At 34.2% G+C, this 25,098-nt stretch overlaps 3 protein-coding genes across 3 annotated transcripts in view; all 3 read left to right on the top strand.

The window, feature by feature from the left end:
• Positions 1 to 25,098, top strand: part of LOC133331572 (E3 ubiquitin-protein ligase Nedd-4) — a 307,165-nt gene that overhangs the window by 154,949 nt on the left and 127,118 nt on the right. The gene's annotated exons all lie outside the window — the stretch shown is intronic.
• The window catches only part of LOC133331575 (MICOS complex subunit MIC13 homolog QIL1), a 267,176-nt gene that overhangs the window by 123,367 nt on the left and 118,711 nt on the right, over positions 1 to 25,098 (top strand). The gene's annotated exons all lie outside the window — the stretch shown is intronic.
• LOC133331562 (solute carrier organic anion transporter family member 74D) lies at positions 14,606 to 20,549 on the top strand. Its single transcript, XM_061539946.1, has 7 exons — positions 14,606 to 15,425; positions 15,496 to 15,969; positions 16,542 to 16,905; positions 16,964 to 17,151; positions 17,213 to 17,386; positions 17,469 to 17,645; positions 20,371 to 20,549. Exons 1-7 carry the CDS (start codon positions 14,720 to 14,722, stop codon positions 20,547 to 20,549), a joined length of 2,262 nt encoding a protein of 753 aa, XP_061395930.1. The 5' UTR covers positions 14,606 to 14,719.

The following is a 25,098-nucleotide window of genomic DNA, read 5'->3' as shown; positions in this document are numbered from 1 at the left end:
TGAGAGGTATATCGAAATCTGAACCGATTTTCACGAAACTTAGCACACATCATTCTAGACTTAATGCAGCTCGCAATGACAAATTTCGCGCAAATCGAAGGATATATAGGGACTTTGGTGTACTATTTACCCAAAATCGGACGAAAATATATATGGGAGCTATATCTAAATCTGAACAGATTTTCATATATGTGGGTTTACGTGATAGGTATATCGAAATGTGAACCGATTTTCACGAAACTTAAAACACATTAATCTGGACCTAATTTTACGAAACTTAGTGCACATCATTCTAGGCTTAATTCATTACGCTATGCCCAATTTCGTGCTAATCGAAGAATATATAGGATCATTGATGCACTATTTACATTAAATCGGACGAAAATATATATGGGAGCTATATCTTAATCTGAACCGATTTTCACGAAACTTAACGCACATCATTCTAGGCTCAATTCACTACGCTGTGCCAAATTTCATGCAAATCGAAGGATATATAGGGACTTTGGTGCTCCATTTACCTAAAATCGGACGAAAATATATATGGGTGCTATATCTAAATCTGAACCAATTTTCAGGAAACTTTGCACACCTGATTCCAGGCTTTATTTAGTACGCTGTACCAAATTTGGTGCAAATCGAAATATATATAGGTGCACCATTTACCTTAAATCGGACGAAAAAAGATGGGAGCTATATCTAAATCTGAACTGATTTTTCCCAATTTCGGTTCGGGTTCGTCCTTGGGCTAAATAAGTGGACTGTGCCGAATTTCATCCAAATCGGATCATAAATGCAAGCTGTACTTTGTTTACAATTTAACATGGACAGACAGATGGACGGACAGACGGACATGCGTAAATCGACTCAGAAACTAATTCTATGCGTATTCTCAAAAGCAACCATGTGTATATCTCATTTCCTTTTGCCTGTTACAAACATATGCACAAAGACATAATACCCTGTATCACAGTGTGGTGAAGGGTATTAAAATCTACGCATAATCATAGAATTTAAAAAAATATATATAAAAAATCCACTTCTAACACTTCATATCCGCTCAAATTTCAAAGAAACATATCCGTCTTAAAAATATTTTTAACAAATCTAACCCTTCTTATCCGCCTTAAAAATATGTTTGAAAATCTACCCCTTCATAGCCTATAGATTTTCTTAAAAAATCTAAATACTGTATTTGTAAAAATATATTTAAAACTTTAAAAACCTATGCAGAATTTAGGACCTAGAAATGTTTTTAAAACTTTATACATATATTAACTTTTTCAAAATCTACTGCTTAAATATATGTTATAAAATCTACGCCTAAATGTACTTTTTGAAAATGTTATTTAAAAATCTTCCTTTCGACTGGTATCATAGATCATAGAACTTTCCACATTTCTCATCTCTTGTCATATACATGGCAAGTCCCATAAACTGGGTTGATTCTTATCTCGAACTTTGTCAGTAGTGATAGTTTCACGTCCTTCTGCCTGCAACCTCCTAGCTCAGGCCTGAAGACTCATCGTTAGGTAAGTTCACCGTCGTCATAGTCTTTGTTTGCCATCAAATTTATTTTCCCCACAAAATATACGAACCATATTGATCGATTACATGCAGCATGGTGTATTCCCATGGCGATAATAAATATGCCGAAATGCGTTTTTTTTCTTGTGCTCAACTCAATTTCAAACCGCACAGCAATTTTTCTGGTGTTGACAGCAAATAACAACAATAGCGGCGACATGCCCGAATATATCATTTAATTGGTGTTTTGTCATTGTTTAAGTGATGGTGACCTTCACATTGAAATTTTCTTATTTATTTGACTGAAAATCATCACGAAAAAAAATAAACAACAAACAAAGTGCGGCTGTTATATGAGAGTGGCATGTGTGGCGGTTATTTAAATTATTTTACTTTATTATTTTTTTTTTGCTTTTTTAGTTACTCAAATTCAGCTGAATTTTCAATCACACCCCGCACTCGCACACACTTTTGCCGGCCAGACACAATTTCGTACCGCCCTATCAGAAAGCTGAGAATCGGCAGCGGAGGTTAGTTTTCTTGCTGTGTTATACTCATCATCGGTATTATTACAGTTTCGTTTAATTGCTGCTTGTTATTCTTGTTATAATTTGCTATAATTGAGTAACAACGCAGAAAACAACAACAACAACAATAAAAACAATTATACTATAAATAATAAAACTTATAAAAAATCTAGCGGAGAAATAAAAAAAATGAACTTGTTTGCAAAAATCTGTAGATAACTGCTGCTGAATACATTTTATTTAAATTGTTGCTGATCATCAAAGCTGCTACGTACTTTAGAATTGCAATCGAAATATCATCAGCAGGAAAAAGAAGAACAACAACAATAATAATAAAATATATTATCAAACAAGAAATCGAAATAATTTATAATGGAAAGTGTTGGAAGAAATTTATTTCGTTTTGAGAACCTTAAAAATCTACGCCTAAATATAGGACCTGGAAAATATATATTTTTTAAATCTACTGTGGTCAGGGTATTATGTCTTTGTGCATATGTTTGTAACAGGCAAAAGAAAACGATATAGACACATGGTTCCTTTTGAGAATATGCATAGAATCACTTTCTGAGTCGATTTAGGCATGTCCATCCGTCTGTCTGTCCATGTTAAATTGTAAACAATGTGCGCATTTATGATCCGATTTGGATGAAATTTGGCACAACTCATTTATTTGGCCCAAGGACGAACTCTATTGAAATTTGCAAAAATCGGTTCAGATTTAGATATAGCTCCCATATATATTTTCGTTCGATTTTACGTAAATGATGCACCAATGTCCCTGAAAATCATTCGAATTGCACGAAATTTGGCACAGCGTTATGAATTAGGTATAGAATGATGTGTGCTATGTTTCGTGAAGATCGGCTCAGATTTAGATATAGCTCCCATATATAGTTTCGCCCGATTTTAGGTAAATGGTCCACCAAAGTCCCTGAAAATAATTTGATTTGCACGATTTTTGGCATAGCGTACTGAATTAAGTATAGAATGATGTGTGCTAAATTTCGTGAAAATCGATTCAGATTTAGATATAGATCCTATATATAGTTTCGCCCGATTTTAGGTAAATGGTACACCAAAGTCCCTGAAAATCATTCGATTTGCACGAATATTGGCATAGCGTACTGAATTATGTGTAGAATGATGTGTGCTAAGTTTCGTGAAAATCGGTTCAGATTTAGATATAGGTCCCATATATAGTTTCGCCCGATTTTAGGCAAATGGTGCACCAAAGTCCCTAAAAATCATTCGATTTGCACGATTTTTGGCATAGCGTACTGCATTAAGCATAGAATGATGTGTGCTAAATTTCGTGAAAATCGGTTCAGATTTAGATATAGCTCCCATATATATTTTCGTCCGATTTAAGGTAAATGTTGGACCAAAGTCCCTAAATATCTCTCGATTTGCACGAAATTTGGCACAGCACACTGAACTGAATCTAGAATGATGTGTCCTAAGTTTCGTAAAAATCGGTTCAGATTTTGATATAGTTCCCATAAATATTTTTCATTTCATATGTTGTAATGTAACATTACATATGTTGTAATGTTTTATTGTGTTTGATCACCTCAATAGTGAAATTCGTTTTTCAAACATTCTTCATAACAACAATATTATGATGATTTTCCAAATCTACATCTCTCCAGAATAACAGGATTTCATTCTCTATTAAAATATTCAAAATTATATATTCCCGATTCGGTATTGAATTGCAGCAACAAATCGCTGGGTACTGAATAATTTATAATATTTATTTTTTTTTTTTCATCTTATCTTTTGCACTCCAGAATGTATGTGTATGCACAACCCTAAATATATCAGTCCCCATCATATCAACTTGTGTTAGCATTCGTCATCTATCCAACCAAACATCCAGCGATTGATCGAACGGCAATGCAACCAAAAAACGCAAATAATTGCCATTGCTGTCGATAATGAAAGTGAAATTCATTTTAGAATTTTTGTTGTTTTTTTTTTTTTTTTGCTAACCTTGAATTTATATCAGCTGTGAATAGCAAACGATTAGAGTTCATTGATAGGGAGATAGAGAGTGAGATATAGGTATGAGTATGAACAGACATGAATGCATGTGCACGATTGCCATCCAGTATGAGGAGTTATTTAAAATTTTAACACCGAGTTTTCCTCAACTGTTTGAAGAGGTTTCGGAACGTTTTAAAAAGATATGGCCATCACCTCATTTACGGGGTAGGTTAAAAAGCAGCTGAGAGACAATATCTATGGATGGCTGGATGAACCCTACCTCGGTAATTTAGGAGTAGGTGTTGAGAAATATATTTTTATATATTTAGGCGTAGACTTTAAAAAAAAATTAAGGTGTATATTTTTAAAAATTTGCTTTAAGGCGTAGATTTAAAAAAAAAATTTTAGGTCCTATATTTAGGAGTAGATTTAAAAAAAAATATATATTTTTAAGGCGTCGACTTTATAAAAAAAAACAGTAAGGAAAGCAGTAACCCTTTACCACATTGGGTATATTCAACAGATTAATCGTAACAGACGTCGCATTTTTGAACAAAAATATATATATGGGAGCTATATCTAGATCTGAACCGATTTTCAAGAAACTTAGCACACATAAATCTAGGCTCAATTCAGTGTGCTGTGCCAAATTTCGTGCAAATCGAAAGATATATTGGGACTTTAGTCCCACTTTTACGTAAAATCGGGCGAAGCAATATATGGGAGTTATATGAGGGTTATATCTAAATCTGAACCGATCTTCACCAGACTTAGCACACATTATTCTAGGCTTAATTCAGTACGCTGTGCCAAATTTCGTGCAAATCGAGAGATATATAGGGACTTTGGTCCACCATTTACCTTAAATCGGACGAAAATATTTATGGGAACTATATCAAAATCTGAACCGATTTTTACGAAACTTAGCACACATCATTCTAGACTCAATTCAGTGTGCTGTGCCAAATTTCGTGCAAACCGAAAGATATATAGGGACTTTGGTGCACTATTTACCTTAAATCGGACGAAAATATATATGGGAACTATATAAAAATCTGAACCGATTTTTTGATGTCCAATCTTGATTTTATAGGTGAGTTTCATTATCAAACCCCAATTGTAGATGACAATTTTTGGGTTCAAACCTCAATGTTGAACTAGATTCCCTTATTCAAACTGAAATATAAAATTAAGTTTGATGATTAAAATTCATTACCAAATTGGTTTTAATCGATCAAACTTGACAATAGAACTAACACTAAGTTCAAGGTAGGTGCCACTTTTACTATAAAAATAAATCAACTTAGAAATAGGTTTGAAGAAGGTTTGTAGATTTTATGATCAAAACTAAAGAATAAAATATAGTTTGAGAATCATACATCAATATAGTTTGATGATCAAATTTCATTACCCGTTTTAGGGTCAAATATCAAGGTATGTGTCACTTTTAGTTTAAAGATTTAACGTATAATTAGGTTCGATGATCAAATAAATTGGTTTTAAAGCCCGATACTTCTTTTGAGTTAGGTTTGATTACCAAAGTCCATGACTAAAATATGTTTGATGATCAATCTCCATTATACACAAGTAGGTTTGATGCCAAAGATATGCTTGGGAGGTGTAGTTTAAGGTCAGATACATAAATTGGAATTGGTTTGATGAACAATTTTCGTAACTGAAATGAGTTTGATGACCAATCTCTTTAATTGGGGAAAGTTTGCTTTGGATGTATGTTTTATGATCAGATATGTCTATTGGAATTGGTTTGATGAACATTTTTCGTAACTGAAATGTTTGGTACCAAACTATGTAGGTTTTAAGATCAGATACATCTATTGGAACTGGTTTGATGATCAAGTTTCGCAAATGAGATAAGTTTGATGGCCAATCTATGTTATAGAGGTAGGTTTGATGTCAATACTATGCTTTGGATGTATGTTTTAAGATCAGATACATCTGAAATTGGTTTGATGGGCAATTGTCGTAAATGTAATCAGTTTGATGGACAATCTCTGTTATTGGGGAAGGTTTGGATGTGGGTTTTAAGATCAGATACATTTATTGGAATTGGTTTGATGAACAATTTTCGTAACTGAAATGAATTTGATGGTCAATTTCTGTTATAGAGGTAGGTTTAATGCCAAAACTATGCTTTTGGAATAGATTTTAACGCCAGACACATTCTTTGGAACTGATTTGATGATCAAGTCTCGTAATTGAAGTAATTTTGATGACCAATCTATGTTATAGAGGTAGGTTTGATGTCAAAAATATGCTTCTTAAGTTGGTTTTAAGGCCAGATATTTCTATATAAATTGGTTTGATGCTAAAATTTTCGTAATTGAAATGAGTTTGATAGCCAACCTTTTTTTCGTTGTAGTACTGCTGATCAAACTGGAATAGAGTAAGAAATTTGATCACAGGGCCATCAGCAGGTTTCTCATTCTTTGAAGGGACTACCGTTGTGGTCCTAGTACTGGGTCGGGGGATCCTGTCAATCAAGAAGTCCCTCTCAATATCATCAGGATAGTTCCTGGAGAACTTCCGGATGAGTTTGAGGTTCCTCTTGATTAGCAGGAATTTCTTCCCCGTGATGGAGTCGCTGTTCCGTATCGATGTATCGTTTACAGTAGTTAACTGCTCTCCGGTACATCTTCTTGGCAACAATCTCTTTGGCATCGGCCTGTCTAGCAGATACTGGTACTGATGAGTCATCCATCTTGACGGTGGGGTTCTCATCAGTGCCAGCATCTGCATCGACAGTCAATTGCCTGAGTAGTCTCGCGACGTCACTACAGGCCGTGGAGATCGAGTGCAGATCCTCAACCTCGCCAGGGTTTACTTGCTTCGGAGGAGACGCCATGTTTACTGCTGTGTTTATCACCGTAGTGCTAATCACCGTAGTTTCCATGATGTCATCCTCGTCCGACAAAGGCGAGTCATGCCAGAGCTGGTTCGGGATGCTCTCCTGACTAAGGCGGAAGGAGCCGGTTTCTTCTAGAAGATTGAGGAGAAAATCCGACTGCCTCTCCAGGCTTTCGTTAACGTCGTCGAGAGTAGGACAAGTGGCTAAAGAGAGGTCCAGGGATGGCTTGGATCGTCAACACTTGAGGGGTTCAGACTGAGGGGGCCAAGGCAGCCACACCAGCATCAGACGAAAAATCGCATAAATTGTTTTCTTTTTTTTGTGAGTGAGGGATTGAGGTCGACCATGGCATAGCCTCTTACCATGGTAAGGACTTGGCAACTAAGCCTGAAAAACATGTTGAGGCGCCCAGGTATCAACAAGGCTCCGTTCTAATACAGCCGGGACCTTGACTGCAAACCGTAGAACGCTGATAGGCACGAGGTCGCATGACACCCCAGCGTTAGGGGACTCCGAGACTCTCTAAGGCGGAAGGAGCCGGTTTCTTCTAGAAGATTGAGGAGAAAATCCGACTGCCTCTCCAGGCTTTCGTTAACGTCGTCGAGTGTAGGACAAGTGGCTAAAGAGAGGTCCAGGGATGGCTTGGATCGTCAACACTTGAGGGGTTCAGACTGAGGGTGCCAAGGCAGCCACACCAGCATCAGACGAAAAATCGCATAAATTGTTTTCTTTTTTTTTTTTGTGAGTGAGGGATTGAGGTCGACCATGGCATAGCCTCTTACCATGGTAAGGACTTGGCAACTAAGCCTGAAAAACATGTTGAGGCGCCCAGGTATCAACAAGGCTCCGTTCTAATACAGCCGGGACCTTGACTGCAAACCGTAGAACGCTGATAGGCACGAAGTCGCATGACACCCCAGCGTTTGGGGACTCCGAGACTCTCCCCCTAAGCCCCCTGATTGTCTGCGACTTTTTTCTGTTATTCACAGTTACCCAACGAATAGTGTTGGGCTTCCTACTATTCGCAACCTATTGACGCGTCCGTTAGCATTCAGCTCTGCTCCCCGTAGGCGGATTCGAAGCTTGAATTTAGTTGTACAATAAGGATTGATGAGCCAACTCATATATGTATATTGGTTTGATGGTCAATATCAATTATAAAACTTTGTTGGATGTAGAAACGGATATGTTTACTAGGGGTCGAGGGTAAAAAAACATCTATACAAATTGCCTATATGTGGAGGTTTGATCATCAATGGGATAAATAAAAATTCGAATTTAATTGTATGAAATGGATTAATGATCGAACTTATATATGTATATGGGTTTGATGATCAATATGAATAATGAAACTTGGTTTGATGTGGAAACGGATATGTTTACTAGGGGTTGAGGGTAAAAAACATCTATACAAATTGCGGTTTGATCATCAAATGGAGGTTTGATCATCAAATGTATTAATAAAAATTAGTTTGATGCTCAATATGATTTCATTTTTTTTTTCTTTTTCAATTTTAAATTATTTATTTTATTTTCATTTTTTAATATTAAATTTCTCATGCTTCACAACTTCTACCATTTATGACGTCATTTTTGCAAATCAAAAAAAAACTAATTGCACAAAAGTGTATTCAAATCTTTTTGCATAATTTGTTATTGTTTGCCAACACATACTGACGCATTTGCCAAAAAAAAAACGAAAACGAAAACAAAAACTAAATAGAATAAATATTTGATAAGATAATTTTTTTATTTTCAAGGTCACCAACACAATTGAACAAAATTTTCAATAAAAACTAATTCCATTAATGACCTTGAGGGAGTACAAGAACTAAAAGACCCTGGAATAAAATAAGGAACAGGGGACCTTTAGGGCATTTCCGATAATTTTTACAACTTTACATCTCAGCCACAAACGACGGCAATTAAATCGATGCTTATGTGCCTCACTTTTTTATGGGTTTATTGAACTTTGTTTTACAACCGAAGTGACTAAGATTTGTTTAATACAGTTTCATTATCCCGCAGTGTCAGTCATCCAGTCATACGTTAAACTTGTACTTTGCAATGAAAAAATGAAAGAATAAAAATGGACACAAACAAAAATACGGCAAAATCTGCCGACTCCACAACCACGGCAACTCTGACAACGCCGGTTAGAAGAGCATGCAACAACAACAACAACTAACTGATAAGCATGCATTATATATTTTGTTGTTGTTGTTTTATAAACGTTGCTGCGGATTTATTTGTTTTTTGGCATTCAGTTACTGTTCAACAGTTTTATACGAAACACCTACCAAAAATACCCCCCATTCGAAACGGCATCGTTGTGGTTTACTAAATTTTAATACATTTCAAGTTATCTGTTTTTCCTTTTTCTACAAAAATAACAACAACAATAATAAATTCTTTATTCCAACCGGTGCAAAGGTAAGCTAGCCAGCCAGAGCAGCACCCACCTCTGGGGGAAATGTAAACATATTTGCATTTTTTTCACTTCGTTTTTGTTTGCTTTATAATCGTGTCGATATTTGAAATGAAAGCGAAACTTATTACTTATCGGAAAAAACAACAACAACAAATAATATACACTGCATTTGTATTGTCTTAACAGTCCCCTTGTGTAAACATAGTATATATTAAAAGAACAACAAACACACACACACACCCATGCAAGTCAAGATTGCAATTTATTTATTTTTTTTTTGCGATATATGTAAACATTGAAAAAAAAATAAATTATCAAAATGTGTGGTTACGCCCCAGTTGTAAAATATGTACTTCGAAATTCCAATAAGCGAGAAGTATTGATGTTTTTATAAATGCTCCAGCAACAACATTTCAGAATCATTGCGATACCATTTACAAAGGGTAAAACTCATTTTGAACATGTTTGATCATTAAATGTAGGTTAAAATGGCATCAAACTTATCCATGTTGTTTGGATAAGGCTTCAAACATTAAGCAGTTGGGCTTCAAACTTCCCTATATAGAGCATTTTGAACATCAAACGTGTGTATTTGCATATCAAACGTATGTACTGGGAACATTTGGGGCATCGAACTTTGCTTTATAGAACAGTTTAAATTTTAAAACTTATGTTTCAAACTTATATTTACAAATTAAAGTTTGTTAAAATGCCATCAAACTTCTCAATGTAGGTCTAGTAAGGTTTCAAATATTAAGCAATTGGGCTTCAAACATCTCAATATAGAATATTTGGAATTTCAAACGCGTCTATTTGCATATCAAACATACTTGGAACAGTTGGACCTTCAAACAGTTTGAACTTTAAACCTTTCCATACAGAAAAAAGTTAAGTTCCAAACTTATATTTACAGATTAAATTTTTTTCAAATGGCAACAAACTTCTCAATGTAGTTTCAAATATTAAGCAATAGACCTTCAAACATCTCAATATAGAACATTTGGAATTTCAAAAGCGTCAAACATATCAGAGCATATCAAGCATATGTCCTGTAGGCAATTGGAGCATCTAACTTCGGTTTATAGAACAGTTTAAATTTTAAAACTTAAGTTTCAGCCTTATATTTACAGATTAAAGTTTGTTCAAATGGCATCAAACTTCTCAATGTAGGTCGAGTAAGTCTTCAAACATTAACCAATAGGCCTTCAAACATCTGAATATAGAACATTTCGAATTTCAAACACGTCTATATATTTGCATATCAAATATATCTACTGGGAACAGTTGGAGCTTCAAACTTTTCTTTATAGAAGAATTTGAACTTCAAACTTATCCACACAGATAAAGTTAAGTTTCATACTTATTTTTACAGATTAAAGTTTATAAAAATGACATCGAACTTCTCCATGAAGAATAGGTAAGGCTTCAAACATCTCTATATAGAGCATTTTGAGCTTCAAACGTGTGTATTTGCGTATCAAACATATGTCCTGGGCAACTTCAAACAGCTTGAACATTATACTTATCCATACAGAAAAAGTTAAGTTTCAAACTTCTATTTAGAGATTAAAGCTTGTTCAAATGGTTTCAAACTTCGCCATGTAGATTAGGTAAGGCTTCTAACATTAAGCAATTTGACTTCAAATGTGTGTATTTGCACATGTGTGTATTTGTACTGGGATCAGTTAGGCCTTTAAACTTTTCTTGATAAAACAGTTTAACTTCAAACTTATCCATACAGATAAAGTTAAGTTTCAAACTTTTATTTACAGATGAATTGTAACTCTAAACTTCTCTATATAAAGCAGTTTAAATTTCAAACTCATCCAGAGAGGATATTTTTATTTTCAAACATCTTTTCATAGCGATTTTTAAGCTTTTTGAGGAACAGTATAAGCTTCAAACTTCTTCATACGAGGGCCGTTCGGAAAGTTCTTAGCCTACCACAAAAAGTGCGGTATAAACAGAAAAAGTTAAGTTTTTTGGAAACTTCCATCTCTGTTATAAACACATGTTAAATTGGGTTTCAATCTGGCAACTACTTAATATAGAAGCAGGAGTTCAAAAAAGGAGGATCCGTAATTTTTTTTTTCATTGTAAAAAAATTACGGATCCCCTAGCATTTATAATTTTTCTATTGTAAAGAATTGCCAATGCGTCTTTTTTGAACACCTGTTGCTATATGAAGGAGTTGCCAGATCGAATGAAAGTTTCCAAAAAACTTAACTTTTTTCTGTTTATACCGTACTTTTTGTGGTAGGCTAGGAATGAAGAACTGTTACTCAAAAAGCTCAAAAATTTCTATGAAAAGAAGTTTAAAAATAAAAATATAAAAAATTTTGTGCTAGGCTAAGCACTTTCCGAACTGCCCTCGTATAAAGAACTGTTCCTCAAAAAGCTCAAAAGTTTCTATGAAAAGAAGTTTGAAAATAAAAATATAAAAATTTTTGTGCTAGGCTAAGAACTTTCCGAACTGGCCTCCTATGAAGAAGTTTGAAGCTTCCAAAACACTAAATTTTTTTTCTGTTTATACCGCGCTTTTTGTGGTAGGCTAAGAACTTTCCAAACTGCCCTCGTATATATTGCTGTATGGCCTTAAAACTTTATATGACAGTATGACCTTCAAACTTCTTCATATAGACCAATTTCAAGCGTGTCTCTCTATAAAACAGTTGTAACTTCAAATGTCACATTGTAATATAGTTGGATCTTCAATGATATTTTTATAGACCACTTTAAGCTTCAATCATACATTTGCAGAAGAATTTGACCTTCAAAACTTCTCTATATATACAAAAGTTTGAACTTCAAACTTCTGCAGAGGGGATATTTTAATTTTCAATCTTCTGTATATTCAGCTTCAAACATTTGCATAAGGCCTTCAGTCTTCTATGTACAGAGCGGTTTGGCCGTCAAACTCTACCGTTGAGAATATATTGAGCTTCAAACTTGTGTATTTTTAGGCTAATTTGACCTTCAAACATATTCATATATAGTTTTATGACTTTAAAACTTTTTCATTCATAGTTTTATGACCTTCAAACCTCATAAAACATTACCGTTTTGCATTCAAACTTCTCTACGAAAAAAAAAATATTTCAAACATTGTCATATATGGTTGTTCGACCTCCAAACTTCTTAATACATTGCAGTTTTACCTTCAAACTTCTCTATGTAAACATATTTTAGGTTCAAACTTCGCCACATATGGTTGTTAGACCTTCAAACTTCTTAATGCATTACAGTTTGACCTTCAAACATCTCAGTGTAAAACAATTGGAGCTTCAAAGTATTGTTTATAACACCGTTTGACACCTCAAACTCAGTCATACACAATCGTTTAACCTTCAAACGTATCTATATAGAGCAATTTTACCTTCAAACCATTGTATATAAAATGAATGACCTTCAATATTCCTTGTATAAAACAGTTTAACCTTTATACAAGCTTTGTATAAAACAATTGCAGCTTCAAACACATCTATATTGAGAAGAGGAGCTTCAAACAATTCTATGTGGAACAATTAGAGCTTCAAACACTCATACTCTGATGCACAGCGGGATGAAAAGATGTTGCCTTGAACATTACTTCTGGATGTATGTTTGATGATCAAACTCATTACAAAATGTTGTCATGGCAGTGAAACCCATTTCAGGATGTCACTTCCATGATTGTCAAATTTATCTGCTTCATCTTCAAACACATTTCTAGATGTATATTTGATGATCAAACCCATCACTAGGCTATAGTTTGATAATCGAACTATTCCATTTATGTTGTATTCGAAGTCAAACATATCTCAGGATTTTAATTTGTTCATCAAATTCATTTCTGGGTCCTAGTACATCGTTCAAACTCATCTCAGGAGAACGGTTTAATCTCAATACTTATCACTAGATGTTGGTTTGATGATCAAACTCATGTCTAGATAATGGTTTGATTGTCAAACTTATCTCTAGATATTAGTATGAGAGTCAAACGTATCCCATAATATTGGTTCGATGATAAAAATTATCTCAAGATGTTGGATTAAAGATCAAACTCGGCTATATATTTTATGTGTTGGTAAAACTCATCTTTTGATGTTGGTTCGACGTCATACTGAACTTCAGAAATTACTTTGAAATTTCAACACCACACATCAAAATGTTTGATTGATCTTCATAGTCATCTCTGGATGTTGGCAAGCTGATCAAACTCATTTCAGAGTCATTATTATGTGATAAAAGTAATATCTGGTTGTTGATTTGAAGATCAAACTCCTCATATCTTGATGTTGGTTTGAAAAGCAAACGCGTCTTTGGATGTTGGTTGACCACCAAACCAACATCTCACAGCCAATCATCTCTGGGTATTATATATCAATAGATTTTAAATTGATTGTTAAAATCTGAATCTGGATAGTGGTATGACATTCAAATTCATCCCAGGATAATGACTACGTCATCGAAATCATCTCCAGCTGTTGGTTTAAGGGTCAAACTTCTATCTGAACTTTATGATAATAAAATTCATCTATGGATGTTGTTTTGGAGATCATTCCCACCTCTGGATGTTAATTCGACAATAATACTCACCTCTGGGTGTTGGTTTGGTGATCAAACACACTTTCTAATGTTGTATCGAACTCATTTTTTAATTGGTTTTATTTAGCTTAGTTTTATTTATTTATTTGTTTACCTAAGAAAATATTTCAATATTTTCTTTTTTTAATTTTAGGTACTGCCGCTTTACAACAAATCTACCTCAAACATAGCGTTCGATTACAACAGCGCTAACATTAATAGCAGCAACAAACAACAACAACAAGACCAACACTAAACTCCATTAACATGGATAAATCGATATAAACACACCAATTCCAACGAATCTTAATAGGGAACAACAAAAACAACACTGCAACCAATCACAGGAACAACCACAACACAGCCCATGGTCTCATTGTCGAAAGACAAACACATCCAACAACAACAACACGAAAATTTTCTCGCCTCAAACCCCCAACAACAATGAATTCAGACAGTTTTAGTGATGTTGTTGTAAACCCAACAACAAATAATCATCACAACAACAGTAATCTCAAATCATATCCAGCTTTAAGTAATGGCCATGAAAATGGTCACACCACCGTCACGACGGACAGGGAATCGGCTGTAGCCGATGACAAACCGCCCCACTTGGTAAACGGCCAGAGACGTGATTCGAATCAGGCCTGGACTCCACTCCTGCAAAATGGCAGCAACGGCAATACAAATACAACAACAAACAACGATGATAACCTCTCATTGGATGGCGGATTGGGTGGTGAACCCAGTTCGGACATCTATGCCGGGACAGGTAGCAATAACAACGAAGAATTGAAGAACCTCAAAAATGAAATGATGCACCACCATTCGCCGTTGCAATCGAACAACAACGGTTCACTGGTGAATGGCAAGAATGGCATTGGCCACACGGATAAATATGACGAACTGGATCCGCTGACTGGCCTTTACAAGCAAAAGCATGATATCGATGAGTCCGACAGCGATTCGCACAAGGCAAACGGTGAGGGTTGTGGCCTCTTCGGCTTCCGACCCAAATGGGCCAGTAAGTTGGCCTCGACCCATGTCTTTATGGTGGTGTTTCTAGTCGCCTACGTACTGCAGGGTATGTACATGACCTATTTTGTGTCGGTCATCACTACCATCGAGAAGCTGTTTCAGATCAAGTCCAAGACGACGGGTTTCCTGTTGAGTGCCAGTGAAATGGGTCAGATCAGTACGGCCATGTTGTTGACATATTTTGCGGGGCGTGGACATCGTCCGCGCTGGATTGCCTGTGGCATGGTGTTGTTTTCAATAGCTGCATTCTCCTGTGCCCTGCCACATTTCATATTCGGCAAAGATTTGCTGCAGACCACAGCCATGTCGTATAATAAAAATCGTCCCGATCCAATGGAAGATTTGATGGCCCCCAACCTGGCTGGCGATTTGCCATGGGGTCTGAACAATGAATCTAGTGTAACACTATCTCAGTTGGGTACCCAACATTTGGATTTGAATCTCTGTGTTTTGGGTAATCACACGCAAAATTCCACCACGGGTAAGTCTCAAGACCCCTTTCTCATCTTCAAAATACCAACATATTTATGAAAATCTGTTATCTTTTCCAGAATGCAATGAGGATCGCAAAATCGAACAGGCATCGCATTCGAAAATTACCGTTATCGTTTTGTGCATCTTCTTCGGCAGCTTGCTGAGTTCGGGTATTGGACAAACTGCCGTCTCCACGTTGGGCATCCCTTACATCGATGACAATGTGGCCAGCAAACAATCGCCGATGTACATGGCCATAACAATTGGTGTCCGTATATTGGGTCCAGCTTCTGGTTTTATTGTCGGCTCATTTTGTACCCGTTGGTATGTGAATTTCTCCAATCCCGGCTTTGATGCCAGTGATCCTCGTTGGATTGGTGCCTGGTGGTTGGGACCAGTGGGTATTGGCACCTTGATGCTGTTGTCCTCAATTGCCATGTTTTCGTTTCCACGTGAGCTGAGGGGTAAAAAGCCACCACCACCTGCCGCAGCAGAGGGTGAAAAAGTCGCCGATAGCCCAGCAGAACCTGAAGAGAAACCAAGATTGAGAGGTAAGTTTGAGGAATGGTTTGATGATGAAATGCAATTTCAGAGATGAGCTTGATCATGTTCAAATTTGTTTGATCATGTTCAAATCCTCAAACTTTCCTAAAGAAGCAAGTTCGAGTCTCAAACATTCCTACAGAAAAAAGTTTGAGCCCCCAACATTCCTATAGAAAAATGTTTTAGCCTTTGAGCCTGAAACTTTTATATAGGCACAAGTTCGAGCCTCAAACTTTTCTTTAGAAACAAGTTCGTACCTCAAACTTTCCCATAGACAAATGTTTAAGCATCAAACGTTTCTATAAAAAAAAGTTCGAGCCTCAAAAAATTCTATATAAACAAGTTGGGGCCTCAAATAATTCTATAGAAACAAGCCCTAGCCTCAAATCATTCTATAGAAATAAGTTTGAGCCTGAAACTTTCCTATAGAAACAGTTTGAACATCAAATATTTCAAGGGAAAAACATTTTAGCCAAAAACTTCTCTATACGATCCAGTTCAAGCAACGAAAATGTTCGAGCCTTAAACTTTGAATGCCAAACTTCTCTTCTTACCCTTCTTCTCTTCCCATCCCTTTCAGATTTCCCCAAAACCGTTCGCCGCCAATTAAGCAACGACATTTTGATGTTCCGTACCGCCTCATGTGTTTTCCATTTATTACCCATTGCCGGTCTGTATACCTTCCTGCCGAAATATTTGGAAACCCAATTCCGTTTGGCACCCTATGATGCCAATATGATTGCCGCCTTTTGTGGTATTTTGGTTATGGGCATTGGCATTGTTATATCCGGACTGGTTATATTGAAATTGAAACCCACAGCCAGATCTGTGGCAGCATGGATTGCCTTGACAGCCTTGGTGTATTCAGCCGGTATGGTCATACTAATGTTTGTTGGTTGTAATATGAATGATTTTGCCGGCTATAAGACTGCCAACAGTATTGGGTAAGTAGAAATCTGATGGCTTCGATGATCTTGTAATAAATTGTAATTCCAATTCCAGCCCCGCCACCATTGAACCAGCCTGCAGTGCTGCCAATCTCTGTTCCTGTGACAAGGAACAATTTGCCCCGATTTGTGGTATTGATGGTAAAATTTATATATCACCCTGTCATGCGGGCTGTTCGACGGCCAGTATGCGTAGCAGTGATAATCATACGGTCTTCTCCAATTGTACATGCATTCCAGATGGTAAGGGGATTAAAAAAAAGAAATATACATTCCATTAATTTGAAATTGTTGTCCTTTATAGTTACCGATCCCTTGCTTACCTCGCTACCCAACTTTGAGGCCAGCAGCGGTTATTGTGATAGTAATTGTAAAAATTTCATTGTTTTCATTGTGATTTTTGCTGTCTGTGTATTTATGCACTCAACATCGGAGGTGGGCAGCATGTTGCTGGTAATGCGTTGCACCCATCCCAAAGGTAGGTTAAGAGATTATAAAATTCTAAATTTTAAATTTTGGTTGTGATAATGAAATTATTTTTTTTTCTTCCAAATTTTCAGACAAAGCAATGGCCATGGGTGTCATACAATCGGCCATTGGTCTATTTGGTAATGTTCCTTGCCCCATTATCTATGGTGCTGTGGTGGATTCGGCTTGTCTCATATGGAAATCGGTTTGCGGTAAACATGGAGCATGTTCATTATACGATGCCGACACCTTTAGGCATTACTTTTTAGGTAAGGAAACAGGTTTAATAACAAAAATTTGAAGAGTTGCTGGAGGTTATCTGTTATCTAAATGATCATTTGGAGGTTCATTAATTTCTTATAGGTCTGAAGAGCCTGTCCTTAGAAAATCTTGTAAAATTATGATATATTTAAAGATATATTTCAAGGTCTTTGGGTGTTCACTAAGGACTTATCGATATTTCAAAATGTATTTTGCAAGGAGGTTATCTTTTATTACAGGAACATTAAAAGGTTCAGTAATCTCCTAGACAACCACCAAAACAAGTCCACAGAAAATGTTGCAAAAATGTATTTTTTCAAGGTCTTTAGACTGTAAATACGTCCAAAACGTTGATCTATACATGTGTTCCTATTCGCTTCCTCCTTGCTAAATGGATTTTGTATATTGTCTCAAAAGTTTTCAGTAGATATATTCTTCTGTGGACTTTTGTGTCTTTTGTCTATAAAATAGTTGACTTCAAAAACATAAGTTTTTTATCTAATTGTCATTTACCTACAATAGGTCAAAATATCTACAGATTTCACTGACATTCCATTGTCTGTTTTTAGAAGGACCGCCATATGTATTCTAATTAAAAAACTCCCTTCTGTATGCAATTCACCTTTAGATATACAAGACCTACATCATCATGTCCTTTCTAAACTATTTTTTGTCTCTGGAATAACATCATGAATTAAGACGAACTTCTAGTGGTATTATGTATATAGACGTCTTCCAGAATTCTCGGCTACAGAAAAATTATCTAAAAGTCATCGGCCTATCTAGGTAGTAGAAAAAAAGTTGACCTACTGTCTGTGGGTGGCTTCTGTTTATTGTGTCCTATTCTGAGTATAACCTCTATCTCTTCTAAAAATCGAAATCCTAAAGACTATCTTGTATTTATAGAAGACTATCAATCAATATCAATCTATTGAAGACCTGCAAGGTCTCTTATGCACATAAAAGTTCTCCTAGAGATATTCATTTTATACGGGGTATTTTGAAGCACTTCTGTCTATAGATCGAAAATTAATAGCCTGGGTGCTTAAAATATATTTTTAAAAATCCTTGAATGATATGTTTAAAAAAACACACCCAAAAATAATCTATAACCAGTAAGGAAATTAGTAAAGTCATTGTAGGCTTAATTCAGTAAGCTGTGCCACTTTGGGTATATTGTGCATTTGGTGCACCATTTAGATAAAATCGGACAATAATATATATGGGAGCTATATCTAAATATGTACCGATTTTTACGAAACTTACCACACATAATTCTAGGCTTAATTCAGTACGCTGTGCCAAATTTCGTGCAAATCGAAATATACTTAGGGACTTAAGTGCACCATTTACATAAAATCGGACGAAAATGTATATGGGAGATATATCGAAATCTGACCCGATTTTCACGAAGCTTAGCACACATAATTCTAGGCTTAATTCAGTACGCTGGGCAAAATTTCGTGCAAATCAAAAGATATTTAGGGACTTTGGTGCACCATTTACATAAATTCGGACGAAAATATATATTGGTTCTATATCTAAATCGGACCCGATTTTCACGAAACTTAGCGCACATCATTCTAGGCTTAATTCAGTACGCTGTGTAAAATTTCCTGCAAATCGAAAGATATATGGGACTTTGGTGAACCATTTACATTAAATCGGACGAAAATATATATAGGAGCTATATCTAAATCTGAAACGATTTTTTCCAATTTCAATAGGGTTTGTCCTTGTGCCAAATAAGTGGCGTGTGCCAAATTTCATCCAATTCGAATATATATATATATAGTACATTTACATTAACATGGACATTATGCATATTCTCAAATCTAAACCGATTTCTATAGGGTTCCATGTGTCTCAAATAAGTGACATGTGCCAAATTTCATCCAATTCGAATAATAAATGTGACCTGTACTTTGTTTACAATTAAACTTGGGCAGACAGACGGACGGACGGACGGACGGACGGACATGCATAAATCGACTTATAAACTGATTCTATGCATATTCTCAAAAGGAACCATGTGTCTATCTCATTTCCTTTTGCCTGTTACAAACATATGCACATAGACATAATACCCCGTTGTACCAATTGTAGTAAGGCAATTTCTGCTTTGTCCATGATAGTCCTTGAAAAAATTTTTGAAAAAATCCACAACACAATTACTTTACTGCAATTTATATAATAAAATATATAAAAAATAAATAAAATATTAAAAAAAAAAATCCATGAATGTCCTTCAAAAATAATCTGTAAAACACTCATGTCCATGATAGTCCTTGAAAATAATACACACTCACCAAGACATGCTAGCCCCACGCCTATAATAATGGTAAAAAATATGCGCCAATAATATCACGTTTACATTTAACCGGATTTCGTTAATCCAGTGGGTTTCAATTGTCAATTCCTTTGCATATATGTCAAATAAATCCTCATAAATTAGGTTAACCCAGTAAAAAATTCTAATGTATATGCCGTTTAATCACTATTAAATATATAAAATATATTTTTAAAGAAATGCACACTTATCAGCACCTTACAAATATGTTTTAAAAAATAGAAATAGAAAAAAATATTTTTTCAATGGCTATCAACATTGAAAAAATATTATTTTTCTAAAAATGTTTAAAAAAAATTGGAATTTTGCCATTCTAGTCCTTAAAAAAATATTTTCGAATACTCAAATACTAATTATGTGATTCTTTTCATTTTTCCCTTCAGGTATTACGGCTGGTATTATGTTCTTGGCCTTTATTATGGATCTAGTTGTTTGGAGTAAAGCCCACCGTATTGATATTGCACCCGAAGAAAATAAAAAAGATGGCGATGATGGTGACACAAAATCAACAGAGACTGAATATAAGAAGGCATCAACAGTTGCACCAGATACCAGAGTATAAAAGAAATCATAACAACAAAAAATTATAATACTACAAAAAACAACGCACATTGTTATGTTACACCCCATATACACACTCTCACTCACTCACACACATACATGCAAACACACATTCATAGCGATTTTATAAAAACTCTAAAAAATATTGTTTTTTTTAATTCAAAACATTTTTTTAAAACAGTATAATTTATAAAAAACAACTATTTATTAGTGGGGAATGTATGGCATTGTTTGCCGAGGGGTAAGGCAGGGAAGACTATAGTTTCGGATCACGCCACTGATTTTTAAAACTATAATTTTGTAAGTGGATTCTACTCAATTCATAATATATATTTTTGCACAATGTGTGTAAATATATATTGGATTTTTTTGTATAACATTTATATTTGTACGTGGTATAAACATCCGAAAATATTGTTGTTTTTTCTTTTTTTTTGCATACCATTATTATAGTAGTATTTTTTTAATATTTTTTTATTTTTAATTGTCTGTTTTAATGAGTATAATTTCGATTATTATTTGAAATAGCCTTTTTTGTTTTTTTTTCATTTTTTTAGCTACGCCAATATTTTATTTGAAAACTACGATATATCAAAATCTTTTCCAATATCCTTTGAAAGGATATATAATTTTTTCTCTATTTGCTCACTCCAGTGAGGTGATAGTTCTGCTGTTAACATGTATCATCAGAACGATAGGAACTGTTCCCCTCTTGGGAAATAGGATTTTGAAAAATATTTTCTAAAGTTCTACCATAGTTGGTGGACATTTATTTAAAAAAAGGCTGCTGGATGTCGTATTTTTTGAAAAACACACTCATATAAATCGTTGAAAAATATTTCCAAAAAATCTTCGCAAGCTAAAAGCCTTTGGGAATGTATTTAAAAATAAACACGCCTATTGAGTGGTTCAACTACAGTAGTGTCTGACATTTTTTTAAATAAAGTCGAAATCGCTTTTAATGGCGGTCAAGGGACCGGTGAAATTTGTCGTCGTAAACGCAGTCGATATAAACAATTTCTTTTGTATACAATTTCTATATATCTTTAAAAATCCACAACGATTATATGCGGCTTAAAAAAGTTAGCTGAAAAATATAACTTTTAAAAAGCGATCTTTAAAAAAAAATTTTTTTCTAATTCCAAATGTTTTTTAAGAAATCCATAACTTTCAGAGTGACTAAGAAATCCATAACCTCTAGAGTGACTAGGGAATCCATAACCTCTGGAGTGACTGAAAATATTTTTAGAAACCCCACATAGGCTGAAAAGGTATTTTTAAAGAACATAAACGGCTTCCATACATTCTTTAAAACAACGACGCAGACTGTAGGTCTTGGAAGGTATTTTTAAAATAATCGTTTGGACAGTAGGCATTTAAAATTTGAAAGTTTTACAAAATATTTTTAAGAAATACACTTCACCATAGGCTTTTGAAAATATATTAAAAAACAACTACTACTAAAAAATAATTAAAAAATATTACACACACGATATGAATATTTTCAAAAAAAATCTTCTGAAAAAATATTTTATTTTTTTGGGTCCGTGCCCAAAACAAATTTTTTTAAAAATTCAACTCCGACAATCGAAAAATTAAAATTATGTTAAAAACAGTAAGCGTAGCAGTATAGTCCTGTGCTACGCTTGGAAAATATTCACCGTGGTTTGTGTTGTTCGGCTTGTGGCCGAAAACTTAATTTTTTGTGTTTTTTTCGATTCGACTACAAACTCGAAAAAACACAAAAAATTAAGTTTTCGGTCCACTTCATCCCAATATTGTTATCTGATCATCACCGAAAAATATTGGCGTTGTCCTTGACCATACCTGGAACCTCATGGAACATTTCAAAGCGCTATATTTTCGCCATCTAGTGTGATAATGGTTTATTAAATAATATCTGAATACGTAAGCACCTGTAAATATTTAGGTGTAACTCCCACATCAGAGTACATACAGCCATATAATTCAATTTGAAGGTCAACAGCTCCTCTTGGACATACTATCAACTTCTCGCGTCTATGTCCTTCAGGAGTAAATATATACGCTATAAAATACAAATTTTGCAATTTTTCACACAAAAGTCAGGGTCGATATGGCCAGCTAAATATTGACCGACCTTTTTCAAAACAGACATGCTTATTCTTTAGGCCGCTCCCGTTCTCCAGGTTCGGGCCAAAATTGCGGCCGGACAAAAATTTAATATTTGGTCCATTCCATCATCTAAATATTAACCGATCTTTACCAAAAACAATTGTTGTTGTTGTAGCAGCCCTATTGCTTTTACACAACGGGCTGAGGTGACAGACGTTGGCCGAGTAAGACTCGGGTCGTTTCGTCCCCTAAACGACAAAAAAAAAACAGTAGGCAAAATTTACTTGCAAAATTTCGTGAAGATTGGTCAATAACTGTGGCGTGTATCGTTTTTACAAATTATAATGGGCAGACGGACGGACACACATATCTAGATCGAGTCAGATAGTCGAGATATGACTATCGGTATACTTAAAGGTGGGTCTAGGACCAATATTTCCGGCGTTAAAAACTCTTGGGGCTGCACAAAGCTATAAAACCCTGACAACATTGTTGTGTAGGGTATAAAAATCAATACGCCTTGAAAAAATCATTTTATAAATAAAAATTCACACCGACTATAGGTCTTAAAAATAATATTGAGAAGAATGCAAATCTAATGTAGGGTCTGAAAAATTTTTTTTTTATTCGACACCGACTGCAGGCCTTTAAAATAAGTGAGGCGCTTCAAAGTAGCTATTTTATGAGTTCATAGTTTTCTATAAAATTGGCGTTTGTTTTCTAAAAAAAATATTCCCTTCTATTTAATTTTATTCGTATTTTTTTAATCATACATTTGTAGTCTTAAATAGTCGACGTACATATGTAACTATGTGCAATCTAATTTATCTCCATAGTATAAACAAAAAAAATAAAAATACAATGATACGTCATAATTTTATATTTAACTGTTATAATTTTATAAGAAAAAAATTAACATTTTGTTTCAATTATTCCTTTGTATGACACTAATTTGAAATTAAATGTTAAATGTAATTTTTTTATGTATAAGAATAAAAACTACTCCTACTTTTAATAAATAATAATAATTATATATTAATAATAATAAAAAAGAAAAAAAACGAAAAATATTGGAAATCTCAGTTAAATAAATATATAAAAAATATAAAAAAACATAATTAATGGTTTGAAAAGAGAAAGCAAAATAAAGCGAATGATGACTGATAAATAAAAATAAAATAAAATGATTGTTGTGCTATACGGGAAACGCAACGAAATCCATATTATGGAAAAAACAACAGAATAGAAGCAAATGGATTTATTAAAATCTAAGAAAGAAAAAAAAACAAATACTATATAATTATAAGAATGATGTCATTAGTATATTTACATGTTATAAAAAACACAATGACACTAATAACGTTATAATATAAAACATACATATGTTATTAATATACATTTACACATTAAAGAAAATAAATTGCAACCTATCTGTGGTAGTTATTATTTAGTTAAAATTAACAACACATTTTTTTTATTTTTTGTGTATAATTATTAAGTTATTATTTTTATTTCTTTTTCTCATTATTATTATACTTTTTATATATTAAATAAAACTAAATTGTAAAAGTGAAAAAAAAACGAAAACAGAAATGAAAAATCAAAATCCACAAAAAATACATATTTCCAAAAAAAAATCTTTACAAGACATTAAAACGATTGCATTTCAATTTAAAAATAAAATGTAATAATAAAAATAATGAATATAATATTAAAAATTATTTGAAATTATATAAAGTGGAAATGCCTCTCGGCAAATGGCAAATATTTTGTAGTTCACACAAAATGTTGAAATCGTAATAAATACTAAGTGTTTTAAATGTGTTATAACTGTTTAAACAAACCGAAACACGAAAATTACCTCTGAAAGACAACAAAAACAAAATAACAACAACAACCAATATTAAAACGTGTATCAATTGAAATAAAATTGCATTTATGTATCAATATCAAAACAAACAAGAATTTTTTTGTTTTTATAGTTTTACAATATTTGGTAATGGAATTCAATGGAGCTAGGAAAAATATTGAACTATATTTAAGTGGACCCCACCCATTCTCGGTTTCAAAAAATTTAATTTTTTATTTTGATTTCATTTGAACCTAGACTAATTAAAGAATGTTCAAGTGAAAATCTCAACAATTTTTGAAGATATAGCCGATTTATTGTGTTAGCATCAGGTGACAGCAAGAGGGCTTCTCAAACTTTAAACGCGTTTTTCTCCAAACAGGGTTTTTGCGACGATTCTCTGTGAGTGTACAGCTATCGTAGGAATTTTTTAACTTTGTTTGTGGTCAAAAATAGGCGATTTTTCAAAAAAAAAAAAAAAAATCAAGGTTCCGCCATTTTGTTCATTGTTGTGCGAAGTCAAAAATCCTTGTTCATACGAGAGCCAGACATGTACTCTTTCTAACACCGTTAGAATTTTCGGATTCCGATGTTCCTTAGGAATAAT

The sequence above is a fragment of the Musca vetustissima genome, unplaced genomic scaffold, assembly GCF_032173495.1.
Source record: "Musca vetustissima isolate MV318-11 ecotype Yass unplaced genomic scaffold, APGP_CSIRO_Mvet_v1 utg1319, whole genome shotgun sequence".
In the NCBI taxonomy this organism is placed as follows: Eukaryota; Metazoa; Arthropoda; class Insecta; order Diptera; family Muscidae; genus Musca; species Musca vetustissima.
Note: the sequence above shows the minus strand (reverse complement) of the source record. Positions and strands in the feature narration are given on the sequence as shown.

Bases quoted from the DNA above. Each gene is read 5' to 3' on its own strand.
- LOC133331562 (XM_061539946.1), top strand. From the start codon at position 14,720: ATGATGCACCACCATTCGCCGTTGCAATCGAACAACAACGGTTCACTG. The intron at 17,387-17,468 runs GTAGGTTAAGAG...CCAAATTTTCAG, and splicing joins GCGTTGCACCCATCCCAAAG to ACAAAGCAATGGCCATGGGT. The intron at 17,646-20,370 runs GTAAGGAAACAG...TTTTCCCTTCAG, and splicing joins CTTTAGGCATTACTTTTTAG to GTATTACGGCTGGTATTATG.